At 38.3% G+C, this 16,393-nt stretch overlaps 2 protein-coding genes across 3 annotated transcripts in view; one reads left to right on the top strand and one right to left on the bottom strand.

Annotated features, from left to right (window-relative positions):
* Positions 1-2,802: 2,802 nt before the first annotated feature.
* Positions 2,803-10,699, bottom strand: bloc1s2 (biogenesis of lysosomal organelles complex-1, subunit 2). The gene is made up of 5 exons (XM_060866662.1): positions 10,468-10,699; positions 6,488-6,604; positions 4,947-5,066; positions 4,418-4,522; positions 2,803-3,245 (listed from the first exon to the last, which is right to left on the bottom strand). Exons 1-5 carry the CDS (start codon positions 10,625-10,627, stop codon positions 3,214-3,216), a joined length of 534 nt encoding a protein of 177 aa, XP_060722645.1. The 5' UTR covers positions 10,628-10,699; the 3' UTR covers positions 2,803-3,213.
* Positions 10,700-11,688: 989 nt separating this feature from the next.
* The window catches only part of usp24 (ubiquitin specific peptidase 24), a 54,182-nt gene continuing 49,477 nt past the window's right edge, over positions 11,689-16,393 (top strand). For both annotated transcript variants that reach the window (XM_060866661.1, XM_060866660.1), the window contains exon 1: positions 11,689-12,122. In XM_060866661.1, the coding sequence (XP_060722644.1) occupies positions 11,829-12,122 (294 nt within the window). In that variant the 5' untranslated portion in view covers positions 11,689-11,828. The remainder of the gene's footprint in view (positions 12,123-16,393) is intronic.

The following is a 16,393-nucleotide window of genomic DNA, read 5'->3' as shown; positions in this document are numbered from 1 at the left end:
TTCCTCCTGTTGTCTCTAAAAAGTTTTTAAAAGCATTATACAAGCATTATACAAAAGAATATAATTGAATTTATGCTAATAATTAATACTTTACTTGAATATTAATGTTAATATCGTAAGTACTGTAAGTATGTTACATACTGGGCTTTAAAAAAATACTACTCATTTAACTTCAGATACAATATTGTGTGCACATATTTATGTATACATAAAGCATATATATATACACACGTATATATGTACACACGTGTTTGTGCCTTGTGATGTGTTAGGACTCTGTCAAAGGTGTCCCCCACTTTGTAATCCAAAGTCTCCTGGACAAGATACAGGGCTGTCAAGTGTCACGCATTGAGAGTGACAGTCACGCATTTCGGTCTTTTGTCACGCTCTCCTGCCACACATCGTATTTCTCACACAGAAAAACTTTTTGACTATTTATCATATATTTAATATGCCGCAGCGCCCAAAATGTATGGAACCGGGCAGGAATCAAGCGCGTCTCCCCTGGAGTTCTTAGTCGAGCTTGACACTTATCAGCTAATCAAAAAAAGAGGCTACACAATAGTCAATCAGAAAATAGCACGAGTAAGATTTAACGCAACTACCAATAAAAAAAAAAAACATTCATTAGAGAGGGTATTTTCAAACAAAACCTCAACATGCAACAGCTTGTCTCTGGACGGGACATTGTCCTCAATCATGACCCTAAAAATGACTGGGCTTGAACCGAACTATTTTAAATGGGAGCAACATTACAAATGCTAAAGCAGTCCAAAAAGGCAACAAACACTTACAATAAACACCAGTCATAATCACACACACACACACACACACACACACAAATTAATAAATAGAAATTGAACAAATACTTTGTACTTGGTTAAAATTTGGTTAAATTGTGGTTGGAGATGTCACAAAACTTGAGAGCCTTGAAGATAGCAGGTTCCCTGTAACCCTGGCTAACCAAAGCAGGATTTTTCCTGTGATCTGGCACCCCTTTCATGGTGTATTCTTATCTTGAGTTTCCGGGATAGGCCTTGAATGAAAGAACACTTTAATGACTTGCTAATATTATCCCTAAACACTACACTGTCCTTTTATATCCTTCCTCAATGTTAGTATTTCCTGTTTTAGCTCTTGTGTCGGTTGTTTCTTGAGTCCTACTGACCCTCACCACAGAAAGTTTGCACTTAACTGCCAACATTTAATGTTAAGGATAAAAATTTATTCACCTTAATAAAGAGTATTAAAGTAAATGAACTAGTCTCCCTAAAAGGAAGGATTTCTAATGGGATTTATTAGCTGTAATAAGACATCTTGTAACAGGTTTATTAAATAAATAAATAAATAAATAAATGAATAAATAAATGAATTTGTGTGTGGTTAAACTTCAACAAGAACAAAGGCAGATGTGCAAAATTGGTAACCGAGTAAACTTCATATGTAACTAAGTAAATGCTTCAAAAGTATTCATCATAATATATTTCACAGAAAATATCTCAGGTTTCTTACAAATGATGCAAAAGCTAATCTATCTTACGATAAGGCATTTGTCACTGTAGCATTTAGTGACAGCTAGAACTATGAAGCTGAAGGTTTTGTCAAGCAGAATAACTTTAAGCTCTGTGGTAGATGAGCTGTGAAGGGTATTGTAGAGAGCAGCAGCCAAACAGAACAAGTTAAAAGGTTAAGTGTGATAAAGAAAGCAGCATGGGCCTTGTCTGCCACCTGGTGGATGTGGTGGTCCATCCTAAACAACCCTCCTATCTTATATAATCTTATTATATAACAGCCTGAATATGTACAGGGTTTCATTCAAATGAGTCAGGAGCCATGCCTGATTCCACCTGTTTAACTGTACACTGTACACCAGTACACTGTACACCAGTTCCTGTACGTCATCAGAATGGAAAATAAATATTCAGAGATTTTGAATCAGTACAAACAAATGAATTAATTTATCACCACAAGTCTGTTGTAAAATTAGTCTCTGTTGGATTTCAGTGTGAGACGTGTGTTTTCCCTCTGTTTTAATAACCTTACACAGAATTTTAGAGATTGAAGTTTGACTCCCAGGGGCACGGTGGCTTAGTGGTTAGCACGTTCGCCTCACACCTCCAGGGTTGGAGGTTTGATTCCCACCTCCGCCTTGTGTGTGTGGAGTTTGCATGTTCTCCCCGTGCCTCGGGGGTTTCCTCCGGGTACTCCGGTTTCCTCCCCCGGTCCAAAGACATGCATGGTAGGTTGATTGGCATCTCTGGAAAATTGTCCCTAGTGTGTGATTGCGTGAATGAGTGTGTGTGTGCCCTGTGATGGGTTGGCACTCCGTCCAGGGTGTATCCTGCCTTGATGCCTAATGACGCCTGAGATAGGCACAGGCTCCCCGTGACCCGAGGTAGTTCGGATAAGCGGTAGAAAATGAGTTGAGAGTGAGTGAGAAGTTTGACTCCCTCAAATTTGTCTGAAAAACAAAATGCTATCAAACTGCAAATTCTTAAAGCCATGGGTGTCTGCTCTCATATGAGCCTTTAATCACCAATGTGTAGTGATTTAATACTGAACATGGACATAAAGAAAAGGCATAAATTCCATTTTCTGATAAAAAGGGTTAATCAGATGATCTTGGTTTTCAATAGACTCAGGTGTGGCTTCTGCTTTTTTTGCAGTAGTAACTAGTACTGGAGTAACCAGATACTAGTTATTAGTTATATATCAAACAGACAAAGCATTTTTATAATTTCATACACCACCACTTGTAGATAGGTGTGTAGATATATATATAAAAAAAAAAGAGACAAAACATTATACAGAATTGTTTGTAATTACATTCATCCGTGATAGCACATTTACAGAAAAAAGTTAACTTTGTACAATATTAAATAGGAAATCAAGCACTAGGGACATTATTAGGTTGTAGTTTTTAACCCGCTACAGTCTATTATCGTGTTTGTTTTGTCATCACACAGGTCAATCAGGTTCTTGCACAGACACACGACCCTAATAAAGAATGTTTCCTTCAGCTGCTAGATTACCGGACATGGATACGTGACTCACATTAAACAATAAAGTCCACAGTGTCCATGCCTCTTATTGGAAACCAACTAAAGCTAGAAGCAGCAGCAGCATGGCAGGAACCCAGGGAGCCTCCTGAAGCAAGCAGGACTGATATGAACCGAAGCTTTAACTGGGCCTCCGTCTTTCCACAAGCACGGCTCAGCGCTTCTCCAGTTTCTTAAACTTGGCCTCTGGAAAGAATAACAAGACAAATGCGTTGAAATTCTATTCACTTGAACTAGAAACCTTTAGAAGCAGAGTAAAAAAAAAAATGTTTGCAGTATGAAAGCACATCAAAGTTATATAAATTTGATCAGATAAAGGTGGAGTCTGAGGACCTGTTTACACCTGAAAGTAACCGTCACGAGTGATCACAAGCGGACAGCTGAGAGACAGACAGCTGTTCACATCTGGCTTTACGCGTCCCCAGTGTCCGTTCGAGTTCAGATTTGCATGCATCATTTCCTCCAGAGAAAGATTGTCACACTGCAGTTTAATACGATAGTCTGTGTTGCTTTTAGGCAGAAATGTCTGGCAAATCCTATTTTAGGTATGCTTTAGGTATGCACCTCTCCTTTCGTGTGGTCTTCTTACAAATGACAGACGAGATGAATAAAGAAGCTATGAAGTGCTTCTGTTTCTGGTGTTTTAGCCACTAGACCTCGCAGAGAGCTACAGGTGTGTGCTTGTGCAAAAGGAAGTTCATTCATTCATCTTCTACCGCTTAACCCGAACTACCTCGGGTCACGGGGAGCCTCAGGCATCTCAGGCATCATCGGGCACCAAGGCAGGATACACCCTGGATGGAGTGCCAACCCATCGCAGGGCACACACACACACTCATTCACTCATGCAATCACACACTAGGGACAATTTTCCAGAGATGCCAATCAACCTACCATGCATGTCTTTGGACCGGGGGAGGAAACCGGAGTACCCGGAGGAAACCCCCGAGGCACGGGGAGAACATGCAAACTCCACACACACAAGGTGGAGGCGGGAATCGAACCCCAACCCTGGAGGTGTGAGGCGAACGTGCTAACCACTAAGCCACCGTGCTCGCAAAAGGAAGTTATAACAGAGTTATTATTAGAAGTTCAGTGGGGTTTCCAAACATTCTCGCAAAGATCATGTGTTCTCCTATTTGATTAATTGCTCACACCATAAATGTGACACAGACAGACCACCTTGAAACGCCTGAGTGATCGGATCACAAAGCATCTCTGAAATGCACTTGGTGTTACCCAACTGCAAATCTGCTCTAACTGCTCCACCTAGTGGTAACATTTTATACACCCGTTATTGCATAATACATAATACAAAAATCTCGTGTTCATATATATTAAATCATATATAATCTCACCCAGTTTTTTAGAGTATGTGTCCAGTTTATATGCAGCCTGCTCCAGAGCTGTGACCTGTTCTTCAATCTGGTTTATCTGGTCTAGGTATGGCTGCAAGCTCGTATCTACAACACACACACACACACAAAAAAGTCAAGCAATATAATCAGAAAACAGTGTTGTGCGATGTGGTTTAATTAATTAGACCCGTCAGGACCTCAAGTTGTCTTTTGTGATTGTTGCTGCCAAAGATTTTCCTGAAGATGTCAAAAGTTTCTAGTGTGGAAAAATACTAAATTTGGTGAAATTGCATTGATCAGGATTCTTCTGTTAAACACCCACCAGTGAAGACATAAATGTAATTACTGTCTATGAGAGATGTACTCATGTTCCAGTGCATGCGTGTTAAAGAGGGATTTGGCTGAATGCGTGTCATTTGGCTGAATACGACATGTCACGAAAAATTGCGATCACCTCTGAATAACATGGCATTTGCTTGTTTGCTAAATCCTGGAGGGCCGAAAATGTATCATGAACGAGAGAACTTACACTTCTGATTGAGGTCTTGCAAGTTACGGCTGATGTTGATGGAAATGTCCTTCATCTCCATGTACTTCAGGCTGGTCAGCTTGTTCATGTTCTCCAGAAGTTTGTAGTCTTCACAAGTGGCTAATAAAAAAAAAAAAAAAAATCATCATCATCAGATATATATAGTATGTTAGGAGAATATTATACAGTTGTAAAACCATGCAGTGAAGCTCATACTTTATATTACTGTACTTCCAATATCATCTTTCTCCTTCTCCGGTTATTCTTAGACCTGATGGGTCAGAGGATTTTCTAGGACATCGGCACTTTAATTCTAATTGCGGGTTTATATCAATATCATTTCCATCATAATCAATTATTCACGAGGATGTAATCTAAGCTAGATTATATATCTACAATAAATGAATAATGTGTTTAACAAATGTAAACGTTAAATCAAGACCAAGTGTGTACAAGATAATGTGTTTGTGTGTGTGTGTGTGTGTGTGTGTGTGTCAGAGTCAGACAATAACAGTGCTTTTCCTCCAGACAGTGTGTTACAGCATGGTATGCATTCAGAACTGTACAAAACTGATTTACTTGAACATACATTTAAAAAAAAAAAAAAAAAGCTGTTTTTTAATGTGTTCAGGTAAATCAGTAAGTGTGTCTTATTAATTTTCCATTGATAAGAAATGGTGGGTTTGTTTTTAGGCCTACGATCGAAAAGCAAGTTCAAAAATCCAAGCAGAAAATAATACCAGTTCTGAATGAAGGTGAAATGGATCAAAAATTTGTTTTAGTAGCTGAATGTAGCTGATTCTGCATGTGTTGCATTGTTTGAACAAAGATTTGTGTACTGATCATCATGCCCATATGTTTTTGTGGCCACAATTCTGGGAGCACACAATCTACAGCATGCAAAGCCATACTGTACAAATTATAAATTTCCCTGCAGTGGAACCACGAAGCTCAAACCTTTTCCTGCAACACTATGCCCCTGTGAACAAAGCAAGCTCCATGACGGTGTGTTAAGGTGGGAGTGGAAGAACTTGAGCGTCCTGCAAAAAGCCCTGACTCTTACTCAACCCCACTGAACACCTCTGGGATGAACTGGAACACCAACTGCCCCCTAGACCTCCTCACCCAACATCAGTGTCTGATCTCACTAATGCTCTTGCAGCTGAATGATCACAAATCTCCACAGACACACCAACAGTCATTGTCTAAAGGTCCATGTTAAAATTTTGAATTAATATATCAGTCTTATAAATGTAATAATGCTGTTTGGTACATGCTTCATCTTCTTATTGGGTGGTTTAGATTTTCACAAATCTCTTTTCCAGCCCTTTCCTTTCTTGTCTGTGTGTTTATGTTTCTGCTGTTTGCAGTTTTCTCTTTTGCTTATTAACCCTGAGGGAGACTGGTGCACCGTTCATACAGTGCCTAAGTAAGAAGATTTACAAAACAACAATGGGTAAAATAACAAAATGGGGCAATCTCAGACGATTTAAGCGCCTTATTGTGCGGTCTGGTGGAAAAGGCACTTGTTTTGCAGTTACCTGTCAGTTCTCCTTGCAGAAAAACTGCCATCTTTTCAAACATATCTTTGCAGAGCTCATTAATGTCAGGCTCAGCCGGCTCTGTAGCCTCTTCAGCCGTTTCCACGCCACCATCATCTGTCAATGTATAAAATTTTTTTTTTTTTTAAATCACCAAAAGCACAAAACAAAATAACATCATGCATCTGTGGTTCATTATCAATCTCCGTAAATCAGTGCAAGTGCACCTTAGAGCTGGTGTTGAGTTTCTAAATAAATTGCATTCAATTAAATACATTTTGCTAAAGTGTTGTTTTGAAAAGAGGAATAAATAAATGAATATATAATTAAAAATAAAATCATTTTGCCTGAATTCCAAATGGAACATGTAGTGCACTAGGAAGGTCTCAGAAGCCAATGTTTCATAGCCAATGTAGACACAAGCCAGAAGAAGTTCTATGTGATTCAGCCTCAGTATATTATGATGCAGATATCAGTATGAGGGACATGAGAGACAGATATCAGTATATTATGATGCAGATATCAGTATGAGGGACATGAGAGACAGATATCAGTATATTATGATGCAGATATCAGTATGAGGGACATGAGAGACATATCAGTATATTATGATGCAGATATCAGTATGAGGGACATGAGAGACAGATATCAGTATATTATGATGCAGATATCAGTATGAGGGACATGAGAGACAGATATCAGTATATTATGATGCAGATATCAGTATGATGGACATGAGAGACAGATATCAGTATATTATGATGCAGATATCAGTATGAGGGACATGAGAGACATATCAGTATATTATGATGCAGATATCAGTATGAGGGACATGAGAGACAGATATCAGTATATTATGATGCAGATATCAGTATGAGGGACATGAGAGACAGATATCAGTATATTATGATGCAGATATCAGTATGAGGGACATGAGAGACAGATATCAGTATATTATGATGCAGATATCAGTATGAGGGACATGAGAGACATATCAGTATATTATGATGCAGATATCAGTATGAGGGACATGAGAGACAGATATCAGTATATTATGATGCAGATATCAGTATGAGGGACATGAGAGACAGATATCAGTATATTATGATGCAGATATCAGTATGAGGGAGACAGATATCAGTATATTATGATGCAGATATCAGTATGAGGGACATGAGAGACAGATATCAGTATATTATGATGCAGATACAGTATGAGGGACATGAGAGACAGATATCAGTATATTATGATGCAGATATCAGTATGAGGGACATGAGAGACAGATATCAGTATATTATGATGCAGATATCAGTATGAGGGACATGAGAGACAGATATCAGTATATTATGATGCAGATATCAGTATGAGGGACATGAGAGACAGATATCAGTATATTATGATGCAGATATCAGTATGAGGGACATGAGAGACAGATATCAGTATATTATGATGCAGATATCAGTATGAGGGACATGAGAGACAGATATCAGTATATTATGATGCAGATATCAGTATGAGGGACATGAGAGACAGATATCAGTATATTATGATGCAGATATCAGTATGAGGGACATGAGAGACAGATATCAGTATATTATGATGCAGATACAGTATGAGGGAGACAGATATCAGTATATTATGATGCAGATATCAGTATGAGGGACATGAGAGACAGATATCAGTATATTATGATGCAGATATCAGTATGAGGGACATGAGAGACAGATATCAGTATATTATGATGCAGATACAGTATGAGGGAGACAGATATCAGTATATTATGATGCAGATATCAGTATGAGGGACATGAGAGACATATCAGTATATTATGATGCAGATATCAGTATGAGGGACATGAGAGACAGATATCAGTATATTATGATGCAGATATCAGTATGAGGGACATGAGAGACAGATATCAGTATATTATGATGCAGATACAGTATGAGGAACATGAGAGACAGATATCAGTATATTATGATGCAGATACAGTATGAGGGACATGAGAGACAGATATCAGTATATTATGATGCAGATATCAGTATGAGGGACATGAGAGACAGATATCAGTATATTATGATGCAGATACAGTATGAGGGACATGAGAGACAGATATCAGTATATTATGATGCAGATATCAGTATGAGGGACATGAGAGACAGATATCAGTATATTATGATGCAGATATCAGTATGAGGGACATGAGAGACAGATATCAGTATATTATGATGCAGATACAGTATGAGGGACATGAGAGACAGATATCAGTATATTATGATGCAGATACAGTATGAGGGACATGAGAGACAGATATCAGTATATTATGATGCAGATATCAGTATGAGGGACATGAGAGACAGATATCAGTATATTATGAAGCAGATATCAGTATGAGGGACATGAGAGACAGATATCAGTATATTATGATGCAGATATCAGTATGAGGGACATGAGAGACAGATATCAGTATATTATGATGCAGATATCAGTATGAGGGACATGAGAGACAGATATCAGTAAATTATGATGCAGATATCAGTATGAGGGACATGAGAGACAGATATCAGTATATTATGATGCAGATATCAGTATGAGGGACATGAGAGACAGATATCAGTATATTATGATGCAGATATCAGTATGAGGGACATGAGAGACAGATATCAGTATATTATGATGCAGATATCAGTATGAGGGACATGAGAGACAGATATCAGTATATTATGATGCAGATACAGTATGAGGGAGACAGATATCAGTATATTATGATGCAGATATCAGTATGAGGGACATGAGAGACATATCAGTATATTATGATGCAGATATCAGTATGAGGGACATGAGAGACAGATATCAGTATATTATGATGCAGATATCAGTATGAGGGACATGAGAGACAGATATCAGTATATTATGATGCAGATACAGTATGAGGAACATGAGAGACAGATATCAGTATATTATGATGCAGATACAGTATGAGGGACATGAGAGACAGATATCAGTATATTATGATGCAGATATCAGTATGAGGGACATGAGAGACAGATATCAGTATATTATGATGCAGATATCAGTATGAGGGACATGAGAGACAGATATCAGTATATTATGATGCAGATACAGTATGAGGGACATGAGAGACAGATATCAGTATATTATGATGCAGATACAGTATGAGGGACATGAGAGACAGATATCAGTATATTATGATGCAGATATCAGTATGAGGGACATGAGAGACAGATATCAGTATATTATGATGCAGATACAGTATGAGGGACATGAGAGACAGATATCAGTATATTATGATGCAGATACAGTATGAGGGACATGAGAGACAGATATCAGTATATTATGATGCAGATACAGTATGAGGGAGACAGATATCAGTATATTATGATGCAGATATCAGTATGAGGGACATGAGAGACAGATATCAGTATATTATGATGCAGATACAGTATGAGGGACATGAGAGACAGATATCAGTATATTATGATGCAGATATCAGTATGAGGGACATGAGAGACAGATATCAGTATATTATGATGCAGATATCAGTATGAGGGACATGAGAGACAGATATCAGTATATTATGAAGCAGATACAGTATGAGGGACATGAGAGACAGATATCAGTATATTATGATGCAGATATCAGTATGAGGGACATGAGAGACAGATATCAGTATATTAGGATGCAGATATCAGTATGAGGGACATGAGAGACAGATATCAGTATATTATGATGCAGATACAGTATGAGGGACATGAGAGACAGATATCAGTATATTATGATGCAGAAATCAGTATGAGGGACATGAGAGACAGATATCAGTATATTAGGATGCAGATATCAGTATGAGGGACATGAGAGACAGATATCAGTATATTAGGACGCAGATATCAGTATGAGGGACATGAGAGACAGATATCTTGCTGCTAGCTAGTTAATGTCTTGCAGGATCATTAGCTTACTGTTGTTGGTGGACCTTTTCGGCGCAGACGCTACATTCCCACTCGGCTCTTCGTGTCCTGGATGTTCTCCCGTATCGGCGTCATTCCTCAGCTGAAGCACTGACGGAGGTGCTCGAGAAATGCTGTCCATAACAGTTGCCTCCTGTCCCGTCGCTGCCATTTTCGCTTCCTCAATATCACATGATGTGTGTCACGTGACTCTCATGGGTTCACGACGGCATTCACTAAATTCCAGGGGTTTCGTTACCACGGCGTAAAGTGGGCGTGTTTCGGAGGTCTTGGAAAAACGCCCTCTTTAAAAAAAACAGCATACTACGAAGGACAAAACAGTCATACAGGTAGATTTATTTTAGAAAACAAATAAACAGCCAAAAATTACGGGTATGTTTAGGGTTAGAGTTAGAGTTAGGGTTAGAATATCAAATAGGCCACGCCTACCTGATGACGCAATATCTGTTACGCTGTTCTGAAATCCCTGGAAATAATTCACGACCACACCCTACTCACTATAATATATAATATAGTGCAACAATACATAATATAATATAATAATTTATAGTACAATTTGTGTAATTGTGTCTATGCGGTACAATACACGGAATGTTTAATTAATACATATAAGTTTATATTTAAAATGATGAAGTATGCTTCTCTACATTATTCCACATATGATTACATATATCTTTAATATAATTTAGGACTCATTGGTTAGACCTACTCTGATTTATTTAACTCTTCGTTACTTACAAAATACATTTTTTGGGGCTTGGATACGGCGCTTGGAGACAGAAATAATCCTATTTTCAAAATAAAAGTCATCTAACTATTGTCGCTCCCTAAACAGCTAAGTTCATTATTAATATACAACAGTGACAATTCACAAAATATTAAACATATTTCACAACATATATTTCACATTTTTAGATGTATTTACACACACATTATATATATATATATATATAAATAAATAAATATATATATATATATATATATATATATATATATATATTATTGAAATTGTAAAATGAAAAAATGAAAAAGCACTACATTTATTGAGCATAAATATGTATTGTGGGAGTATAAATTTTTAGCATGCATTGTGCCTAAAATCAGCTGCGAGTTTACTTTGTTTTACGAAAAATCAAACGGTGGTTTCATTATGACGTTGAGCATGTAGGGCTGTAGTGTGCGGATTGGGACACAGCCCGTCTCCGCCAGTTCCTCACTCTCTCCACCCGTGACGATGCGTATCGGCCGTGACAGGGCAGCGCGGACTGTAAACATGGCGGCGTGCACAGCCATAATCCTGTGCCGCTGTTCGCCTCCTTAACTGAAGCCTGTAGAGTCGAGACACCTGAGTCATGGAGACCGAGGAAGAACAGCACATGACGACGCTCTTGTGCATGGGCTTTCCGGATCCCGTCGCCATTCGGAAAGCCCTGCGTCTGGCTAAGAACGACATCAACGAGGCCGTGGCTTTCCTGACCAACGAGAGCCCCGGACTCGGCTTTGGCTATGAGCCGATGGAGAGCGGCCCCAGCCCGGGGTCGGGGCCCAGCGGAGACCGCGACACCAGCGTGAGGACCGGCAGCAGCAGCGGTGGCGGCGGCGGCTTCGACCCTCCTCCCGCTTACCATGATGTTGTCGAAAGCGAGGTAAAAACCGAAAGCTGCTAACCTGCACAGCGCCTGTCATTTCTATGGACACAGTTAAGTTAGTTAGCATTGCTAAGCTAACAAACACGTATAGAGACTCTTCAGCCTTGCTGTCAAAAGCTGGAGGGAAAAGTGCAGAGATGTTCGAGCTAACTGGCTAAAATCCTGGACCTCGCGTGTGGGAAACAATTAAATAGCAGTGAGAATGTTTAGACGGTGTGGTATTAAAAAAAAACAACCATTAAAACGTTTTTTTATATATGTTTTTAACATTTAGTAGTAAATTGTAAGCGTTTCTAAGGGGAGGGATTTTGCTCTTTAATACCGCCAAGGCTAATATTTAGCTAATGGTAAAAGGTGCAATGTTCAGTTCTTACTAGCTCAAATAATGTGGTCATTTTATGGAGAAATTATAGATATATTTTAAATAGTAGTTTAAGCCATTGTCTGGGGTTAAGTGTATTATGTTGCTGAAAACAATTATAATAATAATAAAAAAAAAAAATCTGAAATTTTTACAATTCAGAAACCTTTCTTCCGGTCCGGGATGTGTGTCTGTAATTCGAGTCATTTTAAGACGCATAACTAATGCTTTGTGATATACTTATAAATGACTATAACGACAAGTTGCATGTCAGTAGAGCAGTGAGTTTGTTTCCGAGCCATTGCACGTCTGAGTGCGATTGAAAGTAATGCTAGCTGTTGTTAGCATGTTAGCTGTCCGAGGGCCGAATTTGCCCAGATGCTAATTGGCGCTCTTGCTGTTTATTAGAATCTAAAATGTGATAGAAAGCCGTCAGGAAACATGTTGTCACTTTCTTCTTTTTCCTGATCTTATGTTGTCGTAGATGTAAGAGCCTTGTTTTCCTCTGACTGCACATATGAATGATATCTAGCCACATTTACAAACACAAAATCACCATAGTAACAGTGAAAAGTGGGATTTTACAAGAGCTGAAAACCATCAAAAGCCTTTTCGTGAAAGGGTCCTTAAACTAAATTATGGATGTTTGTTAAAAATATCAATTATGATTGTTTAATTTGTCAACTTGCTGATTGTCTCAGTTCCAATCCATTACACATGAGATTAAAACTGCTCTTGGTGGCAGAGCTTTGTGTATATAGGTGGAAATATGGGACAGGGTCAATGAGTTAAAATAAACAAACAAACATTTAAATCTGATTAAAATCCAACCATGTAACCGCCTCGTTTCTTTCTCTTTTTGTCTCCGGAAGTGTTATCACGTCGTTCCAGTTAAATGTGTTTACCTGGTTGTTTGTTCAGCAGCAATGTGAAGCTGTTAGTTTCCCTTTAACTAAATATCTAATATATTTTATTATATAAATATTATATATTATTATAATATAATATGTTTTGTTAATCCTCAATGGGGGAATTTGGTGCCACAACAGGAAGGACTTAAACTTAATGCAGGAGAATATACACAACTCTCCAAGTTATTTACAGACTGACTTTCCAACTTTTCTTCATTCGCTGTTTCCTTATATAATTTATACTCTAATTTACTATTTCCTTGATTTATTTTTCCACGTTTCATGTAAAAAGGAAGTAGAAGAAAAACCTATTTAAAATGTGCCATGTTTTCACAGCATATTCTGGAAACAGTAGAAGTTCCGGATACACTTTTTATTATGGTACGATTTAGCGACTCTGATATTGATCTCGGATACTATTTAGTTGTGGAGAGTCAGCAAATTGGGATGTAGCGTGAGATTTGCTCTGGCTTTTGCTTGTATTTACTAAATCTTACAAATCTAACACGATTTGGCAGGAAGTGTCATTTGTAGTAATTAGTTATGTACATGGTTATAGCACATGGTTATATGTGGAATTCTCGATTCTGATTGGTCCGTAAGTGTCGATTGGATTTCTAATCGGCAGTGCTGACTTTAGTGGTGTTTTTAATCCAAATGAAAGGTTTCTGTTAAATTAGATAAAGCTTTTGTTCAGGATGGAACACGTTGCAGTTTCTCTGTAACATGGCAATCAGTTGGGTCTTATTTATAAGACAGAGGCTGACAAACGAGCAAGAGTTTAGTAATGCAGCTTCAGGCAGTAACTTGTTTACAATATTAAACCTAGTTATAAATGGATAAAAAGGACACTGTGTGAATCATTTATGATTTAGTAATAAGTATTTATTGTCAGACTGCTGTGGTATGAGAGAAGTAGAACAGAAGTTTGTGCTGTTAAAGGAAAACAAATCGTTTCTCACATGCTGTTGGTTTAGTTGGATCACATCTCCCAGTCATTACTTTAACCGCCTTATCATGTTTTAGGACTAACCTCACTTTTCCAACATCAGCTTGTCTTCAGTTCAGTTTCAAAGATTTGCGATGCACGACCTTTCGCACAGGCAGCACTTGTATTCAGACTCCCAGTCTGCACTAGTAGATTTTGGCATTGCATCATCATGACTTGGGAGTTTTAGTCACTCCTAAGCTACATTCACAGTGATTTTATCACTGCAAGTCTCCGGTCACTGTACTATGCCAGAGTAACAATGATTAGTAGGCTGCACAGCTAGCATTCTACTTAACAACAAATTAGTTTCCTTGCAGCTAAACTGAAACATTTTGGAGGGAGATTTGGTGTTTGTGTATGAAATTCAGCAGTGATTATCTGCAGTTTATAAGCATTTTGTGCTTTTTGTCACATGCACTCTACTGTTTTCACTCACAATTGATAGTGATGACATATGACGCTCATGTCGCCGGATGATCTTCGGTCACTGTGAGTCACTGGATGTGTGAATGTGGCGTCAGTGTTCCTGTTCAGACACAGGGATTTGTTGGATTACAAGGAAGGGAACACCAGCAGCCATACTGTAATTACTCAATGCTATGATCAAATCTTTATCAATTATATACAATCCATTTGTGATTAGTCTTCTTTTTTCACCCCCATGTTCAGCTTTTGTTAGCAAAAGCTAGCCAGCTGTCTGTATCGAGCGATGTACACTTTCCTCTTTAAATCAGCAAACTGTATAGTCTCCATGTATGTCTGTATGTTGATTGGTCTAGAGGAGATGTATGTACAGTGCATTGTAACTCTGTTTACCATTTGTAAACAATGTTGATTTTTTGTCACTTGCTGAACTCGGACCGAGTCCCCAAGCAGGACGAAAGAGTTTGCTTTCTTTCATTTTTTAAAATTTAATTAAGAATTGATCTCCATTGGTAAATTATGGATGTAAACAATCATGTGGTTAGAAACTGCTTTGTGAACATGAGCTGTAACTACATGAGACCACCAAAAACATTTTGCAATTTAAGTGTCATAGGCTGCTTGATGTGTGTGTGTGTGTGTGTGTGTGTGTGTATATATATATATGTGTGTATGTATTATATTATATTATATATTATATACATATCGTCGCTGTCAGGCGGAATCCTCATATCTCCAAAACCGTTATTTTTCAGGAAATTAAAAAAACGCTGTACCTTATCTGCAGTGCACAGGGTTTAGTCCGCGTTGCAGTGGATTGTCTTGCGCTAAATTCCTGTCCTCAGACGAGCACCAGAACTAGCGGGAGTCAAGATTTTTTTTTCTTTGAGCCCAGTGTTTTGAAGACATTTACCTCAGAAGACGTGTTGATTCGTTGCGACTCTTATTAAGGAGAAATATGCCGCGAATCTCTCCCGCAGAGTGAGGAAGAGGTGGACAGTTGAAGTGTCCAATGGAGTTATGAGATTTGTGCTCAAGCTATTTTCAAGACTTTAGATTGGTTAACAACTTCAAATAACAGACCCACGTGGGGACTGACCAATAGCATCGATATGTGAAAAAAATATGAAATTGACCAAATTTGGACATACAAGGTTTCCGCACGACAGCGACGTCAATTTATAAACAATTGAACAATTCTGAAATAATGTCATCTTCACTGCTCAACAGTTGAATGAGTTTTTGTCCTGTCTATACCATGCTACTAGAACACCTTTTCCACAAAATAACTAAGGCATTTCAACAAAAAACATTATTTTGCAGAAAACACATTGATCAAAATTAGAGAACACTTTCAGATACATCCCAGTTATTGGTGTTAATCTGGCAACTGGTGCTAATTTCCTTGATTATCTGTCAACCCCTATTTAACTAGCAGCCTAACTTCCAGTTTCACTGACTCTGCAAGATGGTGGGCCGTTCTAAAGTGACTGAAAGCCTCCGGCAGCAGGCTGTCCAGATGAAGGCCAAAGGGATGACCCTATCAGCCATAGCAAGACAAGTTGGTCGTTCCAAATCTGTG

Source organism: Tachysurus vachellii, chromosome 3, assembly GCF_030014155.1.
Source record: "Tachysurus vachellii isolate PV-2020 chromosome 3, HZAU_Pvac_v1, whole genome shotgun sequence".
In the NCBI taxonomy this organism is placed as follows: domain Eukaryota; kingdom Metazoa; phylum Chordata; class Actinopteri; order Siluriformes; family Bagridae; genus Tachysurus; species Tachysurus vachellii.
The sequence above is the reverse complement of the archived record's forward strand: the minus strand, read 5'-3'. Positions and strand labels throughout refer to the sequence as shown.

Bases quoted from the DNA above. Each gene is read 5' to 3' on its own strand.
- bloc1s2 (XM_060866662.1), bottom strand. From the start codon at position 10,627: ATGGCAGCGACGGGACAGGAGGCAACTGTTATGGACAGCATTTCTCGA. The intron at 6,605-10,467 runs GTAAGCTAATGA...ATACATTGACAG, and splicing joins GAAAAGGTCCACCAACAACA to ATGATGGTGGCGTGGAAACG. The intron at 3,246-4,417 runs GTGAGATTATAT...TATTCTTTCCAG, and splicing joins CACATACTCTAAAAAACTGG to AGGCCAAGTTTAAGAAACTG.